The 26,962-nt window shown below is 30.4% G+C and overlaps 4 protein-coding genes across 4 annotated transcripts; all 4 read right to left on the bottom strand.

The window, feature by feature from the left end:
* Positions 1-2,729: 2,729 nt before the first annotated feature.
* LOC145745153 (uncharacterized) lies at positions 2,730-4,718 on the bottom strand. The gene is made up of 5 exons (XM_082563153.1): positions 4,529-4,718; positions 4,048-4,146; positions 3,657-3,970; positions 3,490-3,571; positions 2,730-3,408 (listed from the first exon to the last, which is right to left on the bottom strand). The coding sequence occupies exons 1-5, from the start codon at positions 4,646-4,648 to the stop codon at positions 3,337-3,339; spliced, it is 687 nt and encodes a 228-aa protein (XP_082419279.1). The 5' UTR covers positions 4,649-4,718; the 3' UTR covers positions 2,730-3,336.
* Positions 4,719-5,268: 550 nt separating this feature from the next.
* Positions 5,269-9,676, bottom strand: LOC145745956 (somatostatin receptor type 5-like). The gene is made up of 7 exons (XM_082564136.1): positions 9,366-9,676; positions 8,650-8,875; positions 7,211-7,426; positions 6,598-6,723; positions 6,168-6,272; positions 5,846-5,949; positions 5,269-5,551 (listed from the first exon to the last, which is right to left on the bottom strand). The coding sequence occupies exons 1-7, from the start codon at positions 9,674-9,676 to the stop codon at positions 5,269-5,271; spliced, it is 1,371 nt and encodes a 456-aa protein (XP_082420262.1).
* Positions 9,677-11,053: 1,377 nt separating this feature from the next.
* Positions 11,054-21,849, bottom strand: LOC145744556 (uncharacterized). Its single transcript, XM_082562431.1, has 18 exons — positions 21,672-21,849; positions 21,043-21,134; positions 20,188-20,383; positions 19,809-19,861; positions 18,832-18,926; positions 18,163-18,259; positions 17,487-17,590; positions 16,897-17,027; positions 16,587-16,822; positions 16,006-16,129; positions 15,706-15,855; positions 15,311-15,597; positions 15,032-15,214; positions 14,829-14,953; positions 14,644-14,731; positions 14,348-14,469; positions 14,041-14,140; positions 11,054-13,398 (listed from the first exon to the last, which is right to left on the bottom strand). The coding sequence occupies exons 1-18, from the start codon at positions 21,712-21,714 to the stop codon at positions 13,285-13,287; spliced, it is 2,340 nt and encodes a 779-aa protein (XP_082418557.1). The 5' UTR covers positions 21,715-21,849; the 3' UTR covers positions 11,054-13,284.
* Positions 21,850-22,432: 583 nt separating this feature from the next.
* On the bottom strand, positions 22,433-26,324 carry LOC145745085 (beta-1,4-galactosyltransferase 7-like). Its single transcript, XM_082563074.1, has 7 exons — positions 26,108-26,324; positions 25,216-25,410; positions 24,337-24,463; positions 24,059-24,157; positions 23,901-23,984; positions 23,291-23,395; positions 22,433-22,922 (listed from the first exon to the last, which is right to left on the bottom strand). The coding sequence occupies exons 1-7, from the start codon at positions 26,236-26,238 to the stop codon at positions 22,752-22,754; spliced, it is 912 nt and encodes a 303-aa protein (XP_082419200.1). The 5' UTR covers positions 26,239-26,324; the 3' UTR covers positions 22,433-22,751.
* Positions 26,325-26,962: the final 638 nt, after the last annotated feature.

Below are 26,962 nucleotides of genomic sequence, written 5' to 3'. Positions count from 1 at the left end.
CAAAAGTTCATGTGGCAATTTAGGCTACCCTGGAATACAGTCGTCAGAAAGGTATTGTTTCGTAACAGACGCCAACGGTTCTCGAAAGTTAAAAAAGGTTCTAATTCTTTTTAATTATTCCACCCTACCTGATTGGAAACATAATGAAATTTTACAAGCAAGTAGCAAAGATATTGTTGAGGCATTTTTAAATAAAAAGGCATTAACCAGCACAGATCCAAAACCAATTCCGACAAAAAATTTAGCCTTAAATTGCATTGAACAAAAAATTATCAAGTTTTCCAATGCACCAGTTGTGCAAAAAGTTGTTGTCAAACAACCTGCAACTGGGCCACCGACAACCACTCTTGCGCCCACTGACGGAAGGAAAAATTCTAAAAAACGATGGAGCTTGGGAAAATTGCGCAGCCCGTTTTATAAAGAAAGAAAATCGTCTGCACAAAAGTATGCTGACCATGAATCAATAACAACATCGACGATGAGTAACTTGCTTTGTATGAATTGTTTTGATGCGGGAAATGGCGAAGACGACTTAAGCACAGTAGAATCAGGTAAACATAATTATTTTACATTAACATCAAAGCAATTAGCCCCACTTGGGTTTTGGTAAAACAGTTGCCTAAAATATGAAATCTAATATTCAAAAGATGTCATTAAAAACTCAGTAAGCCAATAAATGACTACAAAAAAGCAAACAAACTAAACTGCTGATATTTGTAAAAATAAACTTATAGCCCAAAACCTTTTTTTTCTGATAAATAACATTACGTTTTTATTTTTTACCGCTAGATAGCGGTAGCGATGGAGGAGAGGGGAGTGATGGAGGAGGAGCAGGAGATGGGGATGACTTGGATGACATGGACGAAATGTCGGACATTGAAGACATCGAGTTCTCGAGCGGAGGAGGTGATGATGATGGTGATGGATCAGATGTGTCAGAGGGAAGGTAATGACTTTAAAATTTTATATATTTATATTTTTATCCTCAATGTGGAAAGGTCGACCTAACGACCTAAACATAGAGTAATATAAGTTGACCTGGCCCAGTCTTGAGATAACTTTGCAGTTTGAAATATTATATAATATATTTGCCCAAAATTACAAGCTGCTGATTAAGTATTTGCTTAGCAGGAGTTCATTCCCGTTTTAGCGACTTTATTGATATCGCTACAGCATGAAAGCCGCTGGATCGAAATTTTCAACCTAGTAATATTCCCTGACGAGTAACTTGACAATCACTTTTGATTCATAAGAAAGAACCGCCTTATTCACGAAAGCTACGGCTTGAAAGCAGTGAACATTATAAACAATGTGTTATTTGTTTTAGCTCAATGCACCAAGATGACTTAATCCACGATGAAGAGATGAATATTGTAATGAACGGAGAGTTCGGTGAAACCGATGAGATCAATGAAGCTACGTTTGCTAATCAGTTTCTTTTTGATGAGATGAACAGCATAGATGAAGACGAACAAAGAGGAAGATGTAAGAAATTGGAGTTAAAACATTTATTTAATCAAACTAGGACCAAAAATTGTTAACATCTTTATTATAATAAACTGGCAGCGTGGTGTAGTGGTAAGAACACTTGCTACACCACCATGAGGTCGTTGATTTAATCCCCACTGAGCTCATGTTGTAGCGCCCTTGAGTTAGGCGCTATAAACGGTGTGAACTCCTGCTGAGCCAGCACTTAATCAGCAGTATAATTACTGGGCAATTATAATTTATAATATCCCAAAGGCAACTCGAGACTGGGTCGGAGTAACTTATGTTACTCTATGTTTAAGTCGCGCATTCGACTTTTCCACATCAAGGATAAAGGTATATACAAAAAATAAATAAAAATAAAGGTCAGCGGACAGTGTATAAAAAATTAAAAAGCCTTAAAAGTAAAAAAAAATTTCCTATTTTTGTGAGTAAATTATTACAGACCTATGCTAATAAAGTGCAGCCCGTTGGGCAAGGGTTTAAATAAGTCATAGTTTTTATTACCCTAATTTAACAAGCTGTGCTATTACCTAGAGTTCGCTGATGTACTTTTAAAAACTCATATTTTTGTTACAGATTACTACGATGATAGAATAGATCCCTTCTTTGATCCGATCGACAACGAAATGAAATATAACGACATATTTTTACCTAGCTCAGCGAACTCCGAAAATGATTATTACACTTAAGACTTAAAAAATACGAAGTTGCTATACATAATTAACGGACAATCTTATTATTTATTTTTATGTAGTATGGTGGAATTTTTTATTAAATTTACGTTTTTTTGTATTAATCAATTTACAATTTAAGTATACAAAAACCTTATATAATATCACTATATTTACTTTTAAATTTATAAACACATATTTTATATATAAAATAAATAATCAAATAAAGTGTGATTTAAATTTTGGATAAAAATTAAATTAGTTGACAACCTTAATTTAACCCAAGCAAATTAGCGTCAAAAATCCTATCAACAATTCCAAACACAAAGCATTTTAATAAATCCTTTAATTAAAAGCTAGATTAGCGAAATTACATATGTAGTAAATGGATACCCATAATATAAACGCGTGCGTATCTTAATACAAAAAAGATACAAAAGATAATATCTTTTGTTAGTGGACCATGGTATTAAATACATTGTATAGGTTAAAAGAGCTTCTAATTTTTTACATTCTTGATAAAGGTTAATTGATAATGATATAACAAAGAAAGTCTGTACCTTTAAATACACAAGTACTGTTTTATTCATTACATAAGTTGGCATTAAAAAACACAAACTATAATTTTAAAATAGCAACATTAATATGTTAAAACGGAATATACTACCCAATTTTTGCCTGTTTTTTAATACAAATTACCTTAAACATTGTATAAAATATCCAAAACAAATGTATAACTTTTTGTTTTTATAATAATCTACAAATAAAAGAATGCCATGAAAATATTAGAAACGATTTCTTTTGTTAGAAAGCGTTACCATTTGTTGTAATAACAAACTAAATATCAATTGAAACTAAAACAACAAACAACTTTGAGCAAGGCTTCATATAAGTAACTCATACCAAAAAAATCTACAAAAAATTTTTTCTTATACCAATAATAAATATATACACATTAAATTATGTATATCTACATAACTTTTTTTATAAACAATTATTTTTTTTAATTTGTGCTCATTGTAGTTCCTTTTTGTTGTAAATTAAACACTTTGGTTTGCCAGCAAAAAGTAAACTAAGAATTTGAGGATTTAGAGGTGCAAGTGTAATTTAATTTGAACAACTAAAACTAACCTAACTAACACAGTGTAATTAAAATCTTTAGAGTTTAATTTAATCAACCCTTTCTAAATTTATTAAGTTGTGATTTCATTGTATCACTGGCAAGTCTAACTGCAGTTTTTTCCTCCTAAAAGAAAAAATCAAAAATTTAAAATTTCCCCAAAAAAATAAATAAAAAAATGTTAGAGTTAAGTTATTAATAATTTACCCGATTTAAAATTGAGCAGTCAGCGCCGGCTTTTATTAAAAGTTTAGCTTCATCCACTCTATTTTCATCACAGGCCAAGTGCCTAAAAAATTTTCACACAATATTAACAAAAGTTTAACTTAGTTAAAACATAATTGCAGCAGAAATAGAAAATAAAATTAACTCACAGTGGGGTATTTCCCTCCGAATCTTGAACATTAACATCAACATTAAATGCTAACAGAAGTTGAACTAATTTTGTATTTCCTTTCGACGCACATCGATGTAACGGTGTTGCCAAATAATGATCAACACAATCTGGATTTGCACCTCGTGCCAACAGGGCTTTTGCTACTTCGAGGCGATCCCTTGATGCCGCATAATGAAGCGGCGCTTGGCCACTTTTATTTTTGATATTAATTTCTGCTCCACGAGATATTAAAGCAAAGGCAATTTTGTCGTCACCAGTAGAAGCAGCAATGTGTAAAGGTGACCATTCACTCTTAGGTTTTAATATTTTGATTTATTTTGGTAACAATATAAATAGAAGAAAATTTTTTTTTAAATATTCATACTTACATCATCTGTAACATTAACATTAGCATTATTGTCAAGAAGAAAGTCTACAATTTCTCTTTTGCTGTTTGATACTGCCCAATGCAGTGGAGTTCTGTCAGTCTAAAAAATATTAAAATTGTATTTTAAAATGTTTTCTACGCAAAGCATTTATTTTTCAAGTTGACCTGCAGCGTGGTGTAGTGACCGGCAGCGTAGTGTAGTGGTATGAACACTTGCTACACCACCATGAGGTCGTTGGTTTAATCCCCATTGCTCTCATGCTGTAGCGCCCTCGAGTAAGGCGCTATAAACGATATGAACTTCTGCTAAACCAGCACTTAATCAGCAGCAAAATTACCGGGCAATTGTACTCTATAATATCCCAAACTGCTAAAGGCAACTCAAGACTGGGTCGGAGTAACTGATGTTACTCTATGTTTAGGTCGCGCATTCGACCTCCCCACATCGAGGATAAAGATATATATACAAAAAAAAGTCCTACCTGATCTTTTGAGTCAACAGTTGCGGAGTCTTCTTTTAGCTTATGAGAAAGTAATGCCATTTGACCATCGTAGGCTAAGTTGCACAACTCGTTATCAGAAACACCTGGAGTTACCGACATTTTAGATTTGAATAACAAAATTTTTTACAAACTTGCAAAATATAAACTTCTTGTGCACGCTGTTTTTCAAATCAGCTGATTCATAATGATATATGTGAATGAAGTAAGTGACTAATTTGTAACAGCAACAAAAATTCTAACTCGTGTAATAAAATTATATAATATATTTTTTTATTATGAGCAAAAAAAAGGTAAATCATTGTTTATATACTTATTGATTTTAAATATTAATTTAAATCCTAATACATTATGACAACAATACAAATGTTTTTTTTGATTAGTTATAACATTAATTTTACAAGTCCAAACAGATATTTGGTAACAATATATTTAATAGCGTTTTTACAATTAAAACATTGCACATCACATTTTGGAATTTCGTCACCAAAAAGCAAAAACTAATTTAAAACAACGAAACCAAAAAACTATTCCAACTTTGAACTGTTACAACTTTTATACCACCCCTCGATTTAACATAGTATCCAACTTCATAGATAAATTACTTAATTTTAGTACTGCTACATATAAATGGAACAAAACACAAAGTTATACTTAATAGTGTTTAAATGTATCCACCCAGTTTAAATCATTGCCAATTTAAAATTCCAAAAACATGATTTCTAAACTTTGTTTGCAACCAAAGTTTGAATTTCTTGCTTATTGGCAACCACAACTGTATCAACCACAACATCTTTAAGTAATTTTTGGTCGCCGCAAGGTGGCTCATCATCCATCGAAGTATCAGCAAGTAGTTTATCCCCGCTCATTGAGCCTTCGGAAAGTGAAAAAGTCTTGGTTTCGTTTCTCTTTTCATCGTCCTTATATTTTTCACATGCCACAGCTTCTCCATTCTTTAAACCAGCTGACGAACTTCGCTTTGTTAAAATCTTTGTGGCAATTTGTCTATAAACAATTAAAAATAAATATCCAATTTAAAATAAGTAACCCCAGCTGCCCTTTCCTATTCTTAGAATCTTATCCTTATCAAAATTATCTAAATGAATTAATTATTTTTACATATTTTTACCTTGGAAATGGGAGAAATAATGCCAGTCAAAAAAGAGCTAATTAGAGTGACGCAAATATGCCAGGATTTAAAAAAGATTAAATGAGGTCCTTCGGTTTATAATCACTTCGATATAATGTCAACTGTGAAAACCGATATTTGATATAAATAATTAAAAAAAGAAAGGTTACCCCAGAGACTTTTTCTTTTCCTTGACTTCGAATACTCTTCCACGTTTAGCCATAGGTAGAAATTGGTCTTCGGGTAACTCAGGCAACCCACAGCAACGCCTTAGCTTTAAGTAGAAAATTATACAACAATCTATACGTTATTTAAAGATTTTAATCTGTTAATACACACGTTTAAAAAGCTTTAAATAAATAATGTACTTTTGAACTTTATTTTAGACGCGCAATTTAAATAAAATTCTACAATTGCAGCCAAAAATGCTTGCTAAAAAAATAAATAAAAATAATTTTAATGGTGACATTAAAATTTAATAAACTTACTTACCAGTGCAATTAAATCCTGACGTAAATCTTCTTTCATAAAAGCATAAAGAATTGGATTTAGGCTTGAATTTGCATACGCTAAGCATGTTGAAATTAGGTTGGCAGTCTGCAAAAATGCAAATTATAACTACATATATAACCTATGTTAATTTGCCCTAATCGTCTATATTTTAGCATTTTTTCGTTTTTTTAGTATATATCTTTTATCTTCGATCTGGTAAAATTTCCTGATAATTATGCTGCTAATTAAGTGCTGGCTCAACAGGAGTTTATACCGCTTATAGCGCCTTATTCAAAAGCGCTACAGCATAAGAGCAGTGGGGATTAAACCCACAACCCTTTAAACCCACAACCCTATGGTGGTGTAACAAGCGTTCTTACCACTACACCACGCTGCCAGTACTACACGTTAGAGTTAAAGTTTAGCTTACGTCCAAGTTCAAGCTAGCACGCTTTTCTTTATCGTAAATAAAAATAGCTGTCATCAATGTGATGATCTGATTTGGAAACCAGCAGACGACAAATAAGCTTATCACGGTTAAAATGAGTCGAGTGACCTGTAAAACAAATATTTTCGACAATTAAAGCATTTCAATAAATTATTTATCAAGTGCACTAAAGTGAATTAAAATAATTGTCGTTGCGTAATGATCGGTAATCTGGCTTAAAATCCTTTGTAAAATAAATGAATCCATAATCGTATTAAATCAAGCGAATTGTATTTTAAAGAAGTATTACCTTAAAGCAGCAATTTAAAAAAAAAATAAAAAAAAGTAACTTGGTGATTAATATAAATAAGGTAAAACACTTATTTTTTAAAAGTGTCAATACCCTTATTTTAATCAAATTTAATAAGGCTTGGTGGACAATGTATATTTAATTTACAGTACATTAAAATACAAAAATTGCTGTTTAAGCTGCGCGGGTAAATCACCAAGAACAAATACTGGTAACAACTATATTACGTCAGATAAAACGCACCATTAAAACGGCCAATAAATTAGTTATAAAAAAAGCTTTTAAACCTGCAAAAACATCACTTACCTTATGCTGCTTGTTTGTTATTCTAACTCCAGAAGCAGTCAAGCACTTCGACCTTTTTCTTAAGCTGACGATAATGAAGATATAGCAGTACAGAATTACGAAAAACGGCAAGAAGAAACCTAGTGAAGTTCTGATTACGAAATAAGCAACTAGGTAAGCTTTGCTTGGTGGAAACACCCAACTACAGCGGTCATCTGGAACACAAGTTTCTTTGACCTTAAAACAAAATTTACTATTATTTCCATGATGTAAAAGCAACGACTATACATATTATACAAGGTACCAAGTTTGATTTCTACTGTCGCAGTGATATAATGAATTTTCTTAGCGCCCAAATGAATAGCCCCCCCAAAAAAAGAATCTAGCGCCCAAATGAAAAGCCCCCAAAAAAATGAAAAGCCGCAATATTAAAAGGCTTATAGCTTTTTAAGGGCTTTGAGCTGTGATAAAAACTACTATCAAGGTATATTTTTAACTTGGTTATTTGTTGACCTATTCACATTATGTTTTATACTTCAATGCTATATTCCAATGTGACCTTTAAATAAAATACATTCAATAAATAAAATGTTTGAAATTAGCGTCAAAGAATGACATAGTTTATTGTTTATTAATACAATTTCCAATTCCCAAGGATGCTATTGTGTTAATGCCACGAATAAATCCCCACAGTATACATTGTTATTGAAGTGATTAAAGTTGTAATAAACCTTATTAAATCATAACTTAAAAGGGCCCAGATGAATTATATTGACCCAATTTACCTACCTTTTTAAAATTGGCTTAAAAGAAATTTAATTAGATTTGTATTTTTCTTTAAAATTTAAATTAAGATCAAGTTTGTTGGGTCAATGCTTTGACTAAATTTAGTTAGCTTCGATGTTTTTCGTTAAATAATTAAATTTAAATTTAAAAAAAATCAAGTATCTTTTTTTAATCTGGGATTTGCGGTCACATATTAGTCACAAGCACGACTTCAACAAGAAAATGCTTTTAAAGGACGAAAAAATATTTTGTAATGTTTTAAATGCGCATTGGTTTTGTAATGCAGACACCTGTAGGCTATATTTAATCAATTCTGGTTAATTATATAGTCTATAAATAAACCTAAACAAAATTCGGCCTATTTAAATATTCTTCTACTAATTAAAACGAATTTTCGAATATTTCTAATAATCAACTACAAGTGTTCAGGTATTTTTAGGTTTTAACTTTAAGTTAGGGTACTAAGCCATTGAAAAATGTAGCTGTTCAATTTTTTATACCTTTTCGCCGTTTTAAGAGTTACAAACACATAGTTTTAACCTGGAATTGCGAACACACAGTTTTTAAGGCTTTCAAGCCTGCATTAAAAGTGAGGTTTTTGGAAACTGTATTCTAGGCTCTCCAGGCTTACATTTAACACAAAATACAATGTTTAATACATACAAAGTTTTTACCTCTCTAAAAAACAGCCCCTGCGAAGCAATGAAACTTGCAAACAGCCATATAACAAAACATACGCGGACAGCATTTTTCGGCGTTCTGTAATTTCGCGCTCTGACAGCAAACACGATTGCTAGGTAACGGTCAATTCCCATGGCAACAAGAAAAAACACGCTGCCGTATAAATTGATCAGAGAAACGAAGCTTAAAAGCTTGCATCCGACAGTTCCGAAAACCCAACTAAAAAATAAAATAGTTATTAATATAGAGAAGTCTTATAAACATGTTGTTGTGTAAAAAAACTAGTTCTCAAACCTAAGTTATTGCTTTGGATATAGCTTTAACCTTAAAACAACCAACCTTTTAAAAGCAAAATTGAGCTATTTAACGATTTTAAATTACTTAATTCATTTAATTTAGCGCTTGCATTAGCATTATATCAATAGAGCAAATTACTTATAACATTAAATAATTCATTAACCTACTTAACGCTACGTTTAATTATATTAAATGACAGGCTTATCTGTTATCTCTAAATATTATCATTGCTTAATCATTAAAATATACAAAAATGCACAAAAGTACAACCAATCAATAAATAAAACAGTATTTTTGGCAGATAGAAGAGTATGTAAAGCACTAGTTTAACAACATAATTAATTTTTTGTAAGTTGTTAATAAGTTTTTAAAAACTACTTCTTTAACAGATAAAATTAACAATTTTACGTACACGCCTCCTAAGAATCGCTCCGTAGCCCAAAATGGCAGAGCCCCGACAAAAATAAAATCAGCAATAGCTAAATTGATAACCAGAATATTAGTGACCGATCTCTGGTTGCCATGTTGCCTTTTGTAGTCTTGTTTTATCAGCAAAAACAAAACCAGGCCGTTACCCACTAGGCCTATAACACATAGGCCTAAGTAGATGGAAGGAATAATAACAGAGTCTATGTAGGAAGGTGCATCAAGGAAAGGGCATCTTCTTGATACAAGTTCTGTTGTTAATTTGGTTTCAAGAGTCGTTGTAAAGTTGCTGGACATTTCAACAAACAAAAACACCTTTGAAAAGTATTTAATTTGAATAAATGCAATATACAAAACCTAAAATGTACAGAAATTAATATAAAATGTATAACTTTTAGTATTTAGTAGTTAAAATGTGACATCAGTAATTGAAAGCTATAAATTGTAGTTTTCAGGATATGTATGTTAAACAATTATTATAGATATCTCAAGGGGTTAAAAAGCCTTGAGATTTTATCACAAACAAACAAATATGACTACAGTGTCTAACCTATTTAAAAATCGTAAAAACACCTTTTAATTAATATATTTATCGACTGCAACTATAAACATTAGCATTGTTAGAAATAGGATTTATAGCTAACATAACCTTAAAATAGATATAGCTAACACTTTTGTATCCCATATTTAACTTAATTATCTGCATTAACTTCTGCCTATACCTTACAAAAAATTTTAAGTTTAAAAACTAAATTCTAAACGAAATATTTCAAAATTTGTTTTTTTTAAGCTGAGCGAGTTCATTTTTAGGCAGTGCGCGCGTCTTTCTTTTTAAATTGCCTTTTTCTTTTTTAAACGCAACTAATTACAGAAAAAGGTAGAATTTATAGAAACCTTTGAAATAAGCCATTTTTTAGTTGTATTGTAGTATAAAGACAGGAAAAATACTAAAGTGTCATCTTATTTTTTGTATATTGAATTTTTTGAGGTGCTTTTACAAAATATAATTATTTTCGTGACTTTTCACAGCTGCTTATGGCGACAATTATCGATTTTAAATATAACAATTCATAAATAAATAAACAGAAATGTTGTTTTCCGAAATTTTAAAAATATTGATAACCCAAACATTATCTTAAACAATACAACTCTATCAAAGTAAATAAGCTTTTAAGCGATGAAACATTTAACGATTTTCGATTAGAATAATAATTTAAAATTCAATTTTTTTTTTATGTAATTATCTTTTTAAGCCGATTATTTTATTAAAAAATTTACCTGATTAAATTATGCGAATTTTTTAGCCTTAATTAAAAACGCTTATATTCATTATATAATATTAAGTATAAAAGCAAAATTTACCATTCAATCACAATATTTAATTAATCATTATATTAAATTAAAGTTAAAAAATATTTTTTTTAGAAAAAAGACTATCAGAAATACGATAATGGGAATTTACTACCTGAGATCCTGGGTTCAAACCTCACTGCTTCCATGCAGTAAAACCACAAACCAATGAATTGTTAAATATATTATCAATAATATCACAAACTGCCATAATCGACTCGAGACTGGGTCAGAGTATCAAATGTCATATCAAAAAGTCGGCTGCTATGACATTTTCTTAAAATATCGACTTGATATTTCTTTAAAATAAATTCAACACAAAAATTTAAATTTATGGACTTTATTCTCAAACAAAAGATTCTACTGCACACAATTGTCACCATGCCTTTAACAAACCAAAACAATTATAAATGTCATCATTTTTAATCAGAAAAAATTTGGCCAAAAATTTTAAGTTTTTTAAATTTTACAAAAAAATTTTTAAATTTTAAAAATTTTAAGAAAAATCAAAATCAAATATAAAGGTAAACCAGTTAATACTTTGTACATTTTTGCTTATTCACAAAGCCTTATTAGTGCCCAAATAATAGAATTACTGCAGTTTTAAATGAATACATATATAGGGTGCTCTTGATTTAGGGTTAGTCTGTGAATACAAAGAAAAAATACGTGCTAACATAATGCCTAAATATCACCATATATATGCCAAAGTACAAGCTAATTAGGTATGCCATGTTAGTATACAGTATTTTATAGTTCTTTAATGTACTGGGGTATTAGAAAATGAACTAGAGTAAAAGAAATATACAGTAAGTAGGGGAGGAATTATTTTTTGTCTTATAATGCTTTGAGTAGCCATTATGGAGGAAAAATGCAAACAATTTCACAAAAAAACACAAATTTTGCTACTACAAGGTAAATGAAAACTACTTATATATGATCACATCACTGCAAAAACACACAAAAAAAACACTTTTGCAAACACACTAAGAAAGTCGTTTTGGCAAATTTTTTAAACTTTTTTCAAAGCGAAAAAATTCCGCTAAATTTTCCAAATCAAATTCAGTTTTTTTTTTTTAAACGGTTTTGATAATTGGAAAGCTTAAATTGCAAAGAACCAAGAAATAGAACGAATATTTAATTAGGACGGGTTGATTTTTCTAATTAGTTTAGTTTGAAAATAGGCTGAATATAAAAAAATGTAACAAACAACGAAACAACATTAGAAAAAAAAACAAAGTAATACTTGGTTAGAGATAATAAAAAACCGACATTGAGTAAAAATAAAAAACACAAAACAAGAAAAACCGAAGCATGTGGCAATAACTAGAATATTAAAAATGGACAAAAAACTACAAAAACAAAATACAGCGATTGATAGCAAAATCTAGGTTTAAAAAAGTGCTCATTTTTACTTCATTTCAAGAATTTTTTTTTACTTCATTGATGGTTGAAAAATATTCGAGCTAAAATAATTGCTAATGTGTTTTTACCGATATTTTTGTAATACCTAAATCAATTTAAATTAGTGCACGTTCTGCTTTAATAATTAATATGCTCGTTCGATTAATTAAGTTTCAAACGAATCCATTTTACAAGGAAATTTATAGGGATAAAAAAACTTTTAAAAATTTGAGGAAAATATTTTTGTTATTGAATTTTGTATAGTTGTTTTGTTATAATTATCCGCCTAAAACTGTTAAAAATGAATTTTTTGTTTTTGTTTTTTTCGTGCTGTGTTATTTTTAGTACAAGTGACATATAGAGTAACAACCTACAGTGACAAAAAAAACAAAATTTGACCTCACTCGGATCAGTGCAAAACACGGGGACAAAGGCACTTGCACGACACATGAACAGCTGTGAAAATAACAAGTATTATCGGGTGGCTAATTAAGCGAACTGCAAACAAAAAAGCGAGGTATTAACAGAAAAAAATGCGGAAAACATTGAAACTATGACAAAAATCTACGAAGAAGTCACGACAACGGCCTAACACGATCTTTAATTTTAATTAAAGCACAAAATCATTATTTTTTAGCCCCAATTTTTTAACGAAGAATTTTGCCTGCCAATTAGTGCGGATATTGACTAAAAAAAAGGTGTTAATTGGGTTTGTTGAAATAACAATAAGGCAGTGGGAATTAGCATTAATAAATCAATCATAAAAAAAATCGTTTTTTATTATTTTTTTTTTTTGGAAAAATTCTAATTATGTTTTTTAAATTCATTGGTTTAAAAAAAAGTGTTTTTTTTATATTAAGCAGCTAAGAAAATCGCACTAATTAAATCACAGTCTATTTATATCTCTATATAACGTAAACAATATAATTAACCTGCTACAACGCCCGTTCCTATACGTCTGGTTAGTACAAAAAAAAGTGAAAAAGGACAAAAAAAAGAGAACGTGGAATTAAAAGAAAAAGGGGGATCTGGAATCATTACAAGCGAGAGAATGAGTTAGGAAAAGGCTTGATTACTATTTTGCTCCGATTGGACGACGACGTGTCATGCATGATTGTATGATTAAGTGAGCAGCGCCAACGCGCGGGGGATCAGTGAGCCGTGGTCCGACGCGTGGTGGCGGTATTGCGCGATGACGACTTGCTCGTTGTAGTGCGACTTCGTTGTCCGGCGTCGCCACGGCAGATAGGACAAGTTCGGTTGGTCTAAAAGAAAAAAACTGATTTTAAAAATTGTTTTACTTAAAAAATAAGATTTTAAATAAGTCTAAACATAATATATTAGGCTGTAATGGAAAAATGTCGCCCAAAAATTAAGTAAATTTAATGTTAAATAACTGTTTATGTACATAGGTTGAGCCAAAAAAAAACGCTTAAAACTAAACTTATATGCGTCAGTGTGGTTCGGTCACGTGGAAATACGTCACAATTCCAGGATGACAACATCCGGTGTGACGTCATACGAAGTGAGTAACCACGTGACGTTGCGTTATAACCAAATTAAGATAGCATAAGTTACACTCATAATTTATTGAAAATATTTAAAAGTTTTACAACTGCTTGTTTTAATATCAAATTTATAATAAATGTTGCTCATAATTAAAATAAAACTGGCTTTACTACATGAGGCCATGAGTTCGCTTCCATGCTGTAGCGCTCTTAAGTAAACTCTAAGCCAATACCAAACCTTTCGGCTCGTAGTCTGACCCAATGACCTGTTCGCCACACTACCGGACTCAAACTGGAATATTCGACTTACAACTGTGGTAGGGTAACAAACGACACCTAGTGTTTAAATATTAAAGTTGATTTTTCACATCGAGGATAAATAAAAAAACAAAATCTTACCTTTAGCCATCTGTCGACACATTTTGCATGAAATTCATGCTTGCAGGGTAGAACTCGAAGTAGTTGTTTGGACTCCCATTCACACATGCATACAACACAACTGTGGTAACATATAACATTGTTAATAACATAATTATACAACAAAAGAAGTCTGCCCTATAGTCAGAATTTCAATTGTCATAATATGATCGCAAAACAACATAGCTAAATATATAAAATCATATTACTTTTTAACATAATTTTTTTTCCAAATGATTGCTATACCGTCAAAAAAATTGTAAGATTTTAATTTTAAAATATGGCTTACGTAGGTTGTTCACATTTATGTGTTCCCGGTTTATATCTGTAAGAAGTAAGTTGATCGATTTTTCCCTTGGACAGACCGTGTGGTTTAACTTCACCTAACCTCTCAGCTAAGTTAACTAGTGCCTAAAAATTACAAAAAAAGGAATATAATTTAAAAAAAAAATTTAAATACCAAAAAAATAACTAACAGTATATGATTTTTTTTTGTTGTTTTATTATATTTTTTTTTAGTTAAGAAATTATATTTTGTAAGAAATAATTTATCTTAAATGAGAAAAAAATTATATATCTATTAACCTCATAATTGCTTGGATCATCTTCCAAACCCATGAAATATGGAGCAAGGTTTCTAAATGGGTTATACATTATCCCAGTCACACTAGACCTGCAAACATAAAAAAATATTACAAAAAATATAATTTAAAATTACATTTTTGAAAAATAAAAATTTTCGTTTAAAAAAAAATTTCTTTTTGACTTACAGATGGAATGCTACAAAGTGGGGCAGGGGTGGAACAATGTGGGCCATGTTCCAGTGAGGGGGAACAACAAGTGGGTGAATCCCAGGGGGGTGAACTCGTTGGTTAGAGGGGGCCCTTCGCACATTCTAAAAAAAATTTATAAAAAAAAAAAATAAAAAAAATTTTTAATAAAAAAAAATTAAAAAGTTAAATAAAAATTTTACCTGTGCTCCCATAGAATCGACTGCCACATATTCCGAGAACAAGGCAGGCACTGCAGACATAAAAGCAGTTGGAATTGCCATTGCTCTAGGGGGTTGGGATTGTGAAGTCGGGTGACTTAAATCAATGGGGTCATTTCTTAGTTGCTGGTCAGTGGGTACTGAGGGGTGAAAATGTCTGGTCGACTAAATAAAAAAAATTATTAAAAAAATGTCCGAAAAAGACATTTTTTTTTTTTTAAAAAAAGGAAAAAAATAACATAAAAACATTTGAAATTTTACCTGGGCGGTTCTTTGTTGCAAATATCTCGCTGATTGTACATCAGTCGCAGTAGGTGCCACGCCATACGGCACTAAATAGGGGTTCTGACCCTGTGGCATGTGCACATTTGTGTTATGAGCCCTCTGCATACTGGGATGTGCAAACATGGATGGTGTGGGATTAGCTAGGGTTGGTATGGGGGCTGTTAAAGTGGGTAAAGGATACAGATTGCCATGGTTATGGGGTAATGTAGGTAAGTGGGGGTAGTTGCGATCGATTTGGGGTATGTGGGGATTTCCCACAGGTACTGAAAACAAAATTTAGAAATTTTAAAATATTTAGGTAATTTTAAAAAAATTTCAATTTAATTTTTATTTAAATTTATCGAAAAAATTAACAAAATATATTTATTCACCTTGGGTTTGTTGTTGAGGTTGTCTGGGTAAATGAATGGGGTGGGGCACAGATGGGTAAATTTGGCGAAAATCCGGGTAGGGGACTGCTTGTTGCTGAAGGGAGGGTCGAGAACAGGTCGTCAAAACCGGGGCACTTTGAGTTGGAAACGCTAAAAAATTTAAGGAAAAAATTGACAACACTGGAAAAACCTAAATTGTTATGTAATTAAATGGCAACACTGGAATTTAAGTTATTTCGATTTGAAAACACTAAAAAATAAATTTTATTAAAAAAATAAAAATCAAATTTGTTTTTTTACCTACTACCCTTGGTGGTATAGAGCATTGAATATTAGGGTGGTGGTGCCCTCTAGTGTTTGTATATACTGGGAAAGCAACTGATGGGACACTAACTGGGACCGACATCGGAAGAGCACTGGTGTACTAAAAAAAATTAATTAAAAAATTATTCAAAAAATAATTTAAAAAAATAAAATTTGTTTTTAATTTTTTTAATTTAAGGGCATATTTAAAGTAAACCTTTTAAAATAAAAAAATTCCATATACATTGAGAACAATTAAAATTACACAATAATCAGAGCAGAAATGATGTCAAAATAGTGCGTGCTAAGCTAAATTTTAAGATGGAAATAACAAATATGTCAATCAAGTGAACATCCTTTACAAATTGCTGCGTTATATTGTAAGGTAAACGTAAAACAATATGTATTTAATATTAAGCACATTTATATAAATTCAAATACCAAAAACAAAAAAAATTGAAAAAAATATGAAACTAAAATTTTATCAAGGTTTGCTGGGTAATTATTGCAGTGAGGCATAGATGGGTAAAATTTGTCGGAAATCGGGGTCGGAGACAATTTTTTTTTTTTCTCGCTACCTGCATTCGATCGATCCCTATCACCATCGGATGTTGGGTCGTGGCTTCCATTCGGGGTACAGAATACCCTGGAAGTGGGTGAATATGGGGCCTTGTTCTTTGTTCGTCCGGGTTGTTACATCGAGGTCGTGACCTTAAGTTGGGTCGATGTGGGGAGTTATGTGTTGTAGTGTGCGGTCGGGGGTTGTTGGTATTAGGGGGCGGGGTTTCTTGTTGGGAGACCGGGGTTGTAGAAACTAAAAAAAAAATTTTTTTAATTAAATTTTTTTGATTTATTTTTTTACCCGAATTAGAATAAATTTTTACTTACAATCTGTTGGTGAATTTGAGATTCTGTTTTCCGCAAGGTCCTCCTCAACATCCTGATTCTCTTCCATGAATGTGAAGTGATCCTTGGAGGTGGGAGCAGGAGTAGAAGGAGCTGATAGAAAGATGTCTTGGCTGAAAAAATGATAAAATAAAAATCATTAAAAAATAAAGAAAAAATATTTTAAGAAACTTAACTAAGACAAAAAAATTATTTTTAAAGATTTAAAAATATCTAAATATTTATCTTGATAAAATTTTATAATACTTTCAAAATGACATAATTCGTCTCTATAATTTAGTATATGTGGCATTAAATTAAAACAATTTTCTATTACATTTATCTTAAAGCAAAATATAACATGTAATAATACAAGTACCATTACAAGATGATACAAAAATTAAATATAATTGTTAAGCAATTACGTTTCAAAACTGGTTTGTAAACTGAATCAAGGTAGTAGTTATTCTACTTATTAAATAGCATTATACATTAACATTACATAAATTTACATTAAGGATAGTTAAATGAAAAAGAATAAAAAAATTTTGCTAAATTTTTTGTAAAAAATGTAACATTATGTTTGTACTTACTCCATATATTCAACTTCATTTTCATAAGGAACAAACTGAGTTGGTGGTTCTATATAACTAGTGGATATTCCTGGCGGTTTATCATCATTTGAATTTTGGGAATCCTAAAAATATAATCGAATAACATAAAATATTAAAAAAAAATTGTAAAAAATATATATATTGTCCCGGCATCATGGTGTAGTAGTAAGAACACTTGCTACACCACTCATGAGGTCGTGGGTTCAATTCCTACTGCTCTCATGCTGTAGCACCCTTAAGTAAGGCGCTTTAAATGGTATAAACTCCTGCTGAGCCAGCACTTAATCAGCAGCATAATTATCGGGCAATTATAATCTATAATATCCCAAACTGCCACAGGCAACTCGAGAGTGGGTCGGAGTAACTGATGTTACTCTATGTTGCACATTCAAGTCGCACATTCGACTTTCCCACATCGAGGATAAAGATATATACAAAAAAATATATTACATAATTTTTTTTAACTACCTTTAAATTATTCAATAAATGCAGACTAAAATTTAAAGAAAAATATCTATGATAAAATAAAACCATTTCATAAAGAAAGTAAACTTATATGTTGTAAACAAAAAAAGTAAAAATGCAGTTGAAAACAAAACAATCAAAAAATTTAACTGTATATATATAATAATTTTTTTAATATTTTTATACTTACCATATTAGTTTGATCGAAATCACCCATTATAGAAAAATGTGGATTAATATCATTTTGATTTTTCATTACTCTTTTCTTTAATGTAGAAACTCTATGTCTGTCAAAAATAAATTAAAAATAGTTTAAAAATGTGGATACAAAAATAAAAAGTAAAATGTAATAAGTTTTGTAAATTCTCACTCTATAAAAAAAATATATATGCATAAAACTGATTTAATATTAAAAAAAGGCAAAAAAAACTAAACTTTTGCATTGTATGCCCTATTCAAAACAAGTCAATTATTGTACACCAATTATTTATTATCTGATGCAATTTCAAACAGTTTCTGACAATTTGTAATTTGCCTAAAGTAAACAATAACAAAACTAGTGAGGTCATTATAACACAAACAAGCTGTGAAACTAACTACGTATTGACTGAAAGTTAAGGTATTTTATATAGGCTTCGGGCATTTAATTTATAATTTCTAAATATAGAGTTTATTAATAAAAAATTGGTAATCTTTTGTAAAAAAAAATATATTAAAAAAATAATCAAATTCTTTAAATATTGGCTTAATTAACAGATTAATTTTTCAACGATAAATTTAAGATAAATATTCCAATTAAAGCTAAGATTTATAATGATTAATAAATATTTTTTGTAATGTTGTTTAAATTTGAAATTACCTGATTCCTATATTAGAATTATGAGGTCCAGTGACGTTTAAATTTGTTTCACTTCTTGATGAAGTTCGCGGTCTTTTTCTTGTTGGACTTTCAGACTACCCAAAAAAAAAAAAAATTATTTTTACAATGTTTATAACTAGCTTAATTAAAAAATATATGATTTAGTTATGTTAAACTAATACAGATACATCATTTTGTTAATAAATGGTACTACTAAACTAAATATGTACTAACTTATGGCAGTTGGGTTATAACCATTTTAAAATAATCTTTTTTTTTATATATTTTGAGACAGAATAAAGAATAAATTTTAACATACTAATACTAAGATCCCAAACTGTCTATAATTTATTTTAAAAATTAGTCAACCTCTTAAACGAAACCTACTACATTCATTGACCTAGTATATCAAAATAAACAGTTTTATCTTCGTTTACATAAAAACCTTCAAGTACCATTCGACACAGTTTTAAACATCTTGAAAACTGACAAATATTGAATTTACAATAAACAGGGTAATATAAACCTAGATTTAATCCATATAAAAAGCCCTGTCAGTAAATTAAAACTAAAAGTGCTCATTTAATATTTGAAAATATCCATATAACATTTACTTATTTAATATTTACATAACTTTGGTGATATACTTCACTTTTATAATCTATTTCTTCTTACTATTACTTTGAATTATGAATCATTTTTAGTTAAAAAGTTAGATCAAAAGCACTAACTTTGCATTTTAAATGAGTCATTTTTAACTAATTTCTTTTTAGCATATTGTTGGTTTTCTTAATCTTACTCACTCTTAGTTTAGAAGTTAGAAAAATCCCCATATATTATTAGTGTCTTATAGTTTCAATGACTATCTAATCTTTAAAACAACCTACAGTTATATAGAATTAAGCTGTTCATAAAAAATACGTAAAAATAAAAAAATTTGTTCAAAGTTTTAGTAAAATTTATTTTAAGTTAATTACCTTTCTGATAGGTATACATGATGTTGATACACATATCTGGTCATTTATAGATTCTACAAACAAAATTAGGTATTAATAATAAAATAAAATATATTCATATTTTTTCCAACAGTTAAAACATTAAAAGCATAAAACAGAATTTTAATAATTTTAATTCTTAAAAGCATTTTTCCGCCAAATTAAATTTTATTTAAAATCCCAAAAGACAATAGATAATAAAATAAAAGTTAAACGAATTTCAATTCCCACGCTCGGCTTTTAAAAAGGAAACAAAAAATATAAGAAATTGAAAACAGGAAACTTAAGGGAGTTCAAACTAAATAAAACAAATTAATTAAACTTTTATAAAAAACAATGATAAAAAGTAATTTTTTTTTACCGGTATTTGCCAATCTACGTCTTGCACATTCTCTTGGATCAAACAGAGGAGATAACCGAGATGTGTGCGGCGGTGTTAAGTCGCTAGATCCATTTTGTGTTATGTTGGTTGCTCCATTGGAAAGCTGAAATACTAATCCAGGTGATTTGTGACCGGGTTGAGAAAAATAAACTGAACTTTCACAATCCTCCTCAAACTAATAAATAATTAAATACAATGTGAATAAATTTAGTTATGAACATATACATCAAATAAATTGGCTGGTGGTATGATATAGCAGTTAGAACACTTGGCATTACTACATGAGGTCCTGGGTTTATATAATCCTCGTTTTCATGTTGTAGCTTTCAAAATATAAATAGAAATAGAAAGAATTCCATTTGAGCCCAAATCAGAAGGTTAATTATTGGGCTATTGTAAGCAATAGTGTGGTGTAGTGGTAAGAACACTTGCTACACCACCACGAGGTCATGGGTTCAATCCCCACTGCTCTCATGCTGCAGCGCCCTTGAGTAAGGCACTAAAACGATAAGCGGCATAATTAATGGGCAATTATAATCTATAATATCCCAAACTGCTGAAGGCAACTCGAAACTTGGTCAGAGTAACAGTTGTTACTCTATGTTTAAGTCGCGCATTCGACTTTCCCACATCGAGGATAAAGATATATATATACGAAAAAAATAATATCTCAATCTGCTACATTCAACTTAAAACTGGGTCAGGATAACAAATGTTACTCTATGTTAAGGCAGTAAAGTCAACCTTACTACAATAAATATAAATAAATTTGTAAAAATATGTGAATATAATAAGCAATTTAAATATATTTATATTTAAATAAAAAAAACATACTGTGTCATAAATAAACTTGTGATTCTTGTTTGATAAATCTAACGAGCATTGAGGTGATGTGGAGGCTTCAATATAAGAGTTCACTGAGTTTCCTATCAAAGTTAAAAATAAATTAAAATTTCCATAAGAAGTGACATCAGTCAATTCAGTTAAATAAGAAACCTTTATTTTTAATAAATATTTGATGTGCTTTTTATCTTATCAACTAGTCATATTTTTGAAGATAGCTTTTAAAATGTTTACACACCTGGATCTCTATTACTTTCGCACGCCGGAATTTAACAAGGCGTTATAACCTAAGTATGGCAATTGTTCAACCAGACATTAAAAATTAGTTGAAATATGTTTCAATGAGTATAACTTAGTCCGCTTTACGAGTCAGATGTGTTAATGGGTAAACTGAATATGTGAGGGTTAGGGTAAGGGTTTAATTTATGCAACCTCTTTGTTTAATTACATGTGCCGTATTTCGGTTACACACCCTGTTTATGTAGGGCGTGCGAAACTAATAGAGATCCTCAGTCAATTCAGTTAAATAAGAAACCTTTATTTTTTACAAATATTTGATGTACTTTTTATCTTATCAACTAGTCATATTTTTGAAGATAGCTTTTAAAATGTTTACACACCTTGCTTTTTTGACAAATCCTCAGTACCTGTCGCTACAGGCATGATCAAAAAAATAATCTATTTTCGTGTATTTTTGCGTTTCATACAATTTCTTTTTTTTAACCCAAGTTTAACAAATACAGTAAGGCTTCTTCAGTTCTTTGTTTATTATCTTACAGTCTTAGTAATGTTAGCCTATTAACCTGTCGAGTACAAAGCAACAGTTTTGATACATTAAAACCTAATTTTTTCAGTCAGTTAACGATTTTGACTGTAGTCGGGCAGTCGAGGTCAGGAGGTACTATCGAATTGTTAAATATTAAACTATTAGATCATCTGACCATAGTTAGTTGAAACCATTAAAACTACATTCAAAATAATGAATAATTATAAATTGTTTTCCTTTTTTAAACTTCGCATAACAACTAGCTTAAGATCCTAACCAACAACGAAATACGAAACAAAAAGTTAAAAAACGGTACCACTTGCCCGACCACGCAACTTAAAAACACAAGCTAAAAAATTTATTAATAAATTCTCCCAAAGAACAAAGCGGATCAATCTCTTGGCGGTAGTGGGCGCTATATTTATGTTCTTTTTTTGCTAATATTTTGATTCTAAACTTATTAATATTTTTAGATTATTTAGTCAATTTCAATTAAAATTTATTTTTATAAAAATTAAATTCTTGTTTTAAAATATGCTTGATCTAATTTAGTAGGTTCTGTGTGTAGTAAGTGTTGTATTATTTCTTACTATAAAATAAATATAGTGCACTAAATGTAAAAGTAAATACAAAAAATAACTGCCGAAATACAATAACTAATAAATGCATTACATTATTTTAAATACTAGTAAAAAAAATATCATAATTTATGATTTTAATGACAAAATTTTAAAACTTAAGTTCTGAAGCCAAAACTTCTTTAACCCATTAATTAAAAAAGAAAAGTAACAAAAGTTAGAGGCCAAAAAGACAAAAATAAAACTTTTAAAATTATAATAACTGGCAATTAAAAATGTTGCAAAAAAAAACAGTAAAATCCACTTTCTAACATCGTAAATAAATTAAATTTGCTAAAATTGTGATATTATAAAAATTATTGCTTTTGTTTTGGTGAATGTTTGCACCATGGTGTTTCTACTTCGTCACAAATAAGTTTGACATTATAAATAGTAAATGGGGCATTGTCTATGGTTAAATCTCGGGTAGATTCAACTTCATATTGCACAGTGTCGTAACCAGTTATTGGGTCTCTTCTAAATTGTACCTAAATTTAAAAAAAATACAACTAAAAATAAAAAATGTCTAACAGCATATTTTTTAAAGTTTTTTTTTTTGTATATATCTTTATCCTCAATGTGGGAAAGTTATCAGTTACTCCGACCCAGTCTCGAGTTGTCTGTGGCAGTTTGGGATATTATAGATTATAATTGCCCGATAATTATGCTTCTGATTAAGTGCTGGCTCAGCAGGAGTTCATACCATTTATAGCGCCTTACTCAAGGGCGCTACAGCATGAGGGGAGTAGGGATTGAACCCACGACCTCATGTGTGGTGTAGCAAGTGTTCTTACCACTACACCACACTGCCAGTATTAAGATGAATTGTTACATAAAATTTAAGAAACAGTCTTACCTTTTTCTGATCGCCATAGCGATTATAATCCCTTGGCCTTTTTTGCTTGTCATGATTATGAATAAAAGTTTCATATCCAGTAGTTAGACCAGTCGGTCTGTACAACTATAAGTTTATAAATATTACTTACAGTCATTTTTAAAAACAATGTTTTTATAAAGCATAACCAATTACATAAGTGTGTGAAAGGGCTTGGTGAACAATGTAACCGGCAGCGTGGTGTAGTGGTAAGAACACTTGTTACACCACACATGAGGTCGTGGGTTTAATTCCCACTGATCTCATGCTGTAGCGGCCATGAGTAAAGCTCTAAAAACGGTATGAACTCCTGCTGAGCCAGCACTTAATAAGCAGTATATTTTTCGGGCAATTATAATCTATAATATCCCAAACTGCCAAAGGCAACTCGATACTGGGTCGGAGTAACTAATGTTACTCTATGTTTAGGTAGCGCATTCGACTTTCCCACATCGAGGATAAAGATATATACAAAAAAAAATGTATACATATGTATGGAAGTCCAATTTATAGGACTTATAAAAATATGGAAAACTGACAAAATTTAACCATTCTTTTTTAGCTAAAAATTTAAACTGCAAATTTTACTCACGTTTAACCCATTATCTTTAAACCTTAAAAATAATTCATCATCTTCTCTACCCCAACCCCAAAAGATATTTGACATCCCTCTACACTAAATAAATAAAAGAAAAAAATATTTATCTTGTAGATTTACAGTATATTGTATATAAGTATATTAAAGTTTACCTTTTTAAAATGTTCATTGGTGAGCATAAGTATTCCACCAATATAGTTTTTATAATGATAAATTGGATGGTATTCTGGTGAAGCTAAATGGTAAGGGCCCTTCAAATAAATATTTACAATGTTAACAATGTCTACTTTTATACAAAAATTAGTTTTACAAAACTGATAAAACATTTTAGTGTGAGCATTTAACAATTTTTACATTTTTTTAAAAATCTACCATTTTACTATGTTTTTAAATCTTGTGAAAACATAAAACAACAATATTTTAACTTTACCTCTTCAGGAAAATAATAATGTAATTCGTCATTATTAGGAAGAAGGTCAACATCATGCATAACCATATAATCACATTCTTTCATGGTTTTTATGAACCCAATATTAATAAGTGATGCTCTATTAAATCTAAAAACAAACTCCATTATTTGCACCAATTTTTTTTACAATTTTCATCCTACAAAGTATATAATCATACACTATTGGACAATGTTATACGAACTTGCTATATAATAAGAACTGGAAAAAATCTGCCATTTAATTGTTTACTGTAAATTGTTATCTGTTAAAACTGTAAGAAATGAATAGTATGGGGGGGGGCATGGTAAACAGCCTAATGAAGGGTTGTGTTTGGTTGCTTTATAGTGTTGATTATCGTGTTATATACTGAACTTGGTTCGAGCTTTATAGTTTACGAAATAGGTATCAGAACAACTTTTTTTTAATAAATTAACAGCCAATTTTTTTTTTTTTTTTTGTGTATAAATTTATCCTCGATGTGGGAAAGTCGAATGCGCGACTTAAACATAGAGTAACATAAGTTACTCCGACCCAGTCTTGAGTTGCCTGTGCCAGTTTGGGATATTATAGAGACAATAATTGCTCGGTAATTATGCTGCTGATCAAGTGCTGGCTCAGCAGGAGTTCATACTGTTTATAGCGCCTTACTCAAGGGCGCTACAGCATGAGATCATTGGAGATTGAACCCACGACCTCATGTGTGGCGTAGCAAGAGTTCCTACCACTACACCACGCTGCCGGTCAAATGTTGCTCTCTTAAATTTACTGCAAAATTTCAATTATATTCCTTGGTTGTAATAAGATAAAAATTAAAACACCATAACTACCAAATCAAAAATACAAAAAAACTTTTAAAATACCTGTATGAATCAACTTGATTAACTACCACAATTTTGTGTCGAACTTTCTGATTATTTAAAAATTTATGAATCCAGGGTACAAAATCCATTATCTCCTCAAATCTATCCCTGAATGGAATAATCACCGCTAAAGTGTGTGGAACCCAATCCAATCCCTCATTTTCAAGATTTTGATTATCTTTTATTATAGTTTTTCTAAAAAATGGAATTTATATTATTATTCTATTACATAAATAACAGTGTAAAAAATGTTTTTTATTATCAAATTTAACAGTAATAGAATAGTATTTTACAGGACAATAAATACCTATAAAATAAACAGGATCAAAAAGATTCCATAAAACAAATGGTTAAATAAAGTAAACCCTAACCCATTTAAAATCTATATATTTCCAATCCATGCAATCTGATTAAAACCGTAGCGTGGTGTAGTGGTAAGAACATTTGCTACACGACATGAGGTCGTGGTTTTAACCCCCACTGCTTTCATGCTGTAGCGCTCTTAAATAAGGTACTTTAAAAGAGATGAACTCCTGCTGGGCCAGCAATTATTCAGAAGCATAATTATAGTGCAATTATAATCTATATAATATCCCAAATTGTTAAAAGCAACTCCAGACTGGGTTGAAGTAACTGAAGTTACTCTATGTTTAGGTTGCACACATTAAGGATAAAGAAATATACAAAAAAGTGTAATTGATAAGGTTGGCTCCTTTTAAATTTTTAAATTTTATTGGTACCAGACAATTGATTTACTTTTAAAATTAATGTCCTCAGCACGAATCATTCCCTAATGCACCGAATGCACTTATAAGCAACTACAATAGGTCGTTATAAGTATTTTTAAACGTCACAAAGTTGCTGAAAATGTAAATGTTTTACGGTTACTTACTCGTGAATTGCCTTTATTTCTTTTCTGCAAGTCGGGCATTCTTCTCCACAATTAAACCAGAAATACGAATACGAGATCAAAACTATGGTCAAGCACAATAAAGAGAACTTTCTTAAGGAGATTCGAACCATAACATTAGGGGCAGTAACATTTAGCACAACATAAATTAAGAAATTTTGAATTTATTGACTCAACACGCGTTTGTTGTCAACGTGAAATGACGTGTAAACAAAACGAAGCAAACTCTTGACCGTTTTACGACAAAACAGAGTAACACTAAACCATTTTTTAAGAATTAAAATTACAAGCACAAAAATTGTAAAAAAAACTATAAAAAGTTACAAATGTAAATTAACCAAATTAGGTACGCCACAAAGAATCGTAACCGGGTTCGCTGTTCATTTCCTTATCCCGTTTAATTATTGAATCAAGCGGTAAAGAATAAGGTAGACTTGGAAGTCTTCGTTGAGACTGTTCAGTGTGCGCCTTTCTAGCTCTTGGTGTATTAAACTTAGTCGGGTAATTAGTAGATTGTTGGGGAGTTTCCGAGTCTGTAAAAACACTCCCGCTTGTTTCACTAGATTGTGACGCTTCTGTTACCATTTCAGGCGCAGTAGATCCCGCTGGCTCTTGTGGTATCGGCGGTAAAGGTATATTAATAGTAGCAGCTCGTGCGATAGATTTAGAACCACTTTTTCGACAATAGCAATGTACTATAAGTACAGTGATTACTGCTACAATCAAAATAACCCCAGCACCTACACTTAAAGATAGAATCAAGATTTGTGACTGCGATAGTAAAGGGGCATCTTCGCAAGCCTGAGAGTCTGTTTCTTGATTAGCAATTCCATCACA

The sequence above is a fragment of the Corella eumyota genome, chromosome 3 (genome assembly GCF_963082875.1).
Source record: "Corella eumyota chromosome 3, kaCorEumy4.1, whole genome shotgun sequence".
Taxonomy (NCBI): Eukaryota; Metazoa; Chordata; class Ascidiacea; order Phlebobranchia; family Corellidae; genus Corella; species Corella eumyota.
Note: the sequence above shows the minus strand (reverse complement) of the source record. Positions and strands in the feature narration are given on the sequence as shown.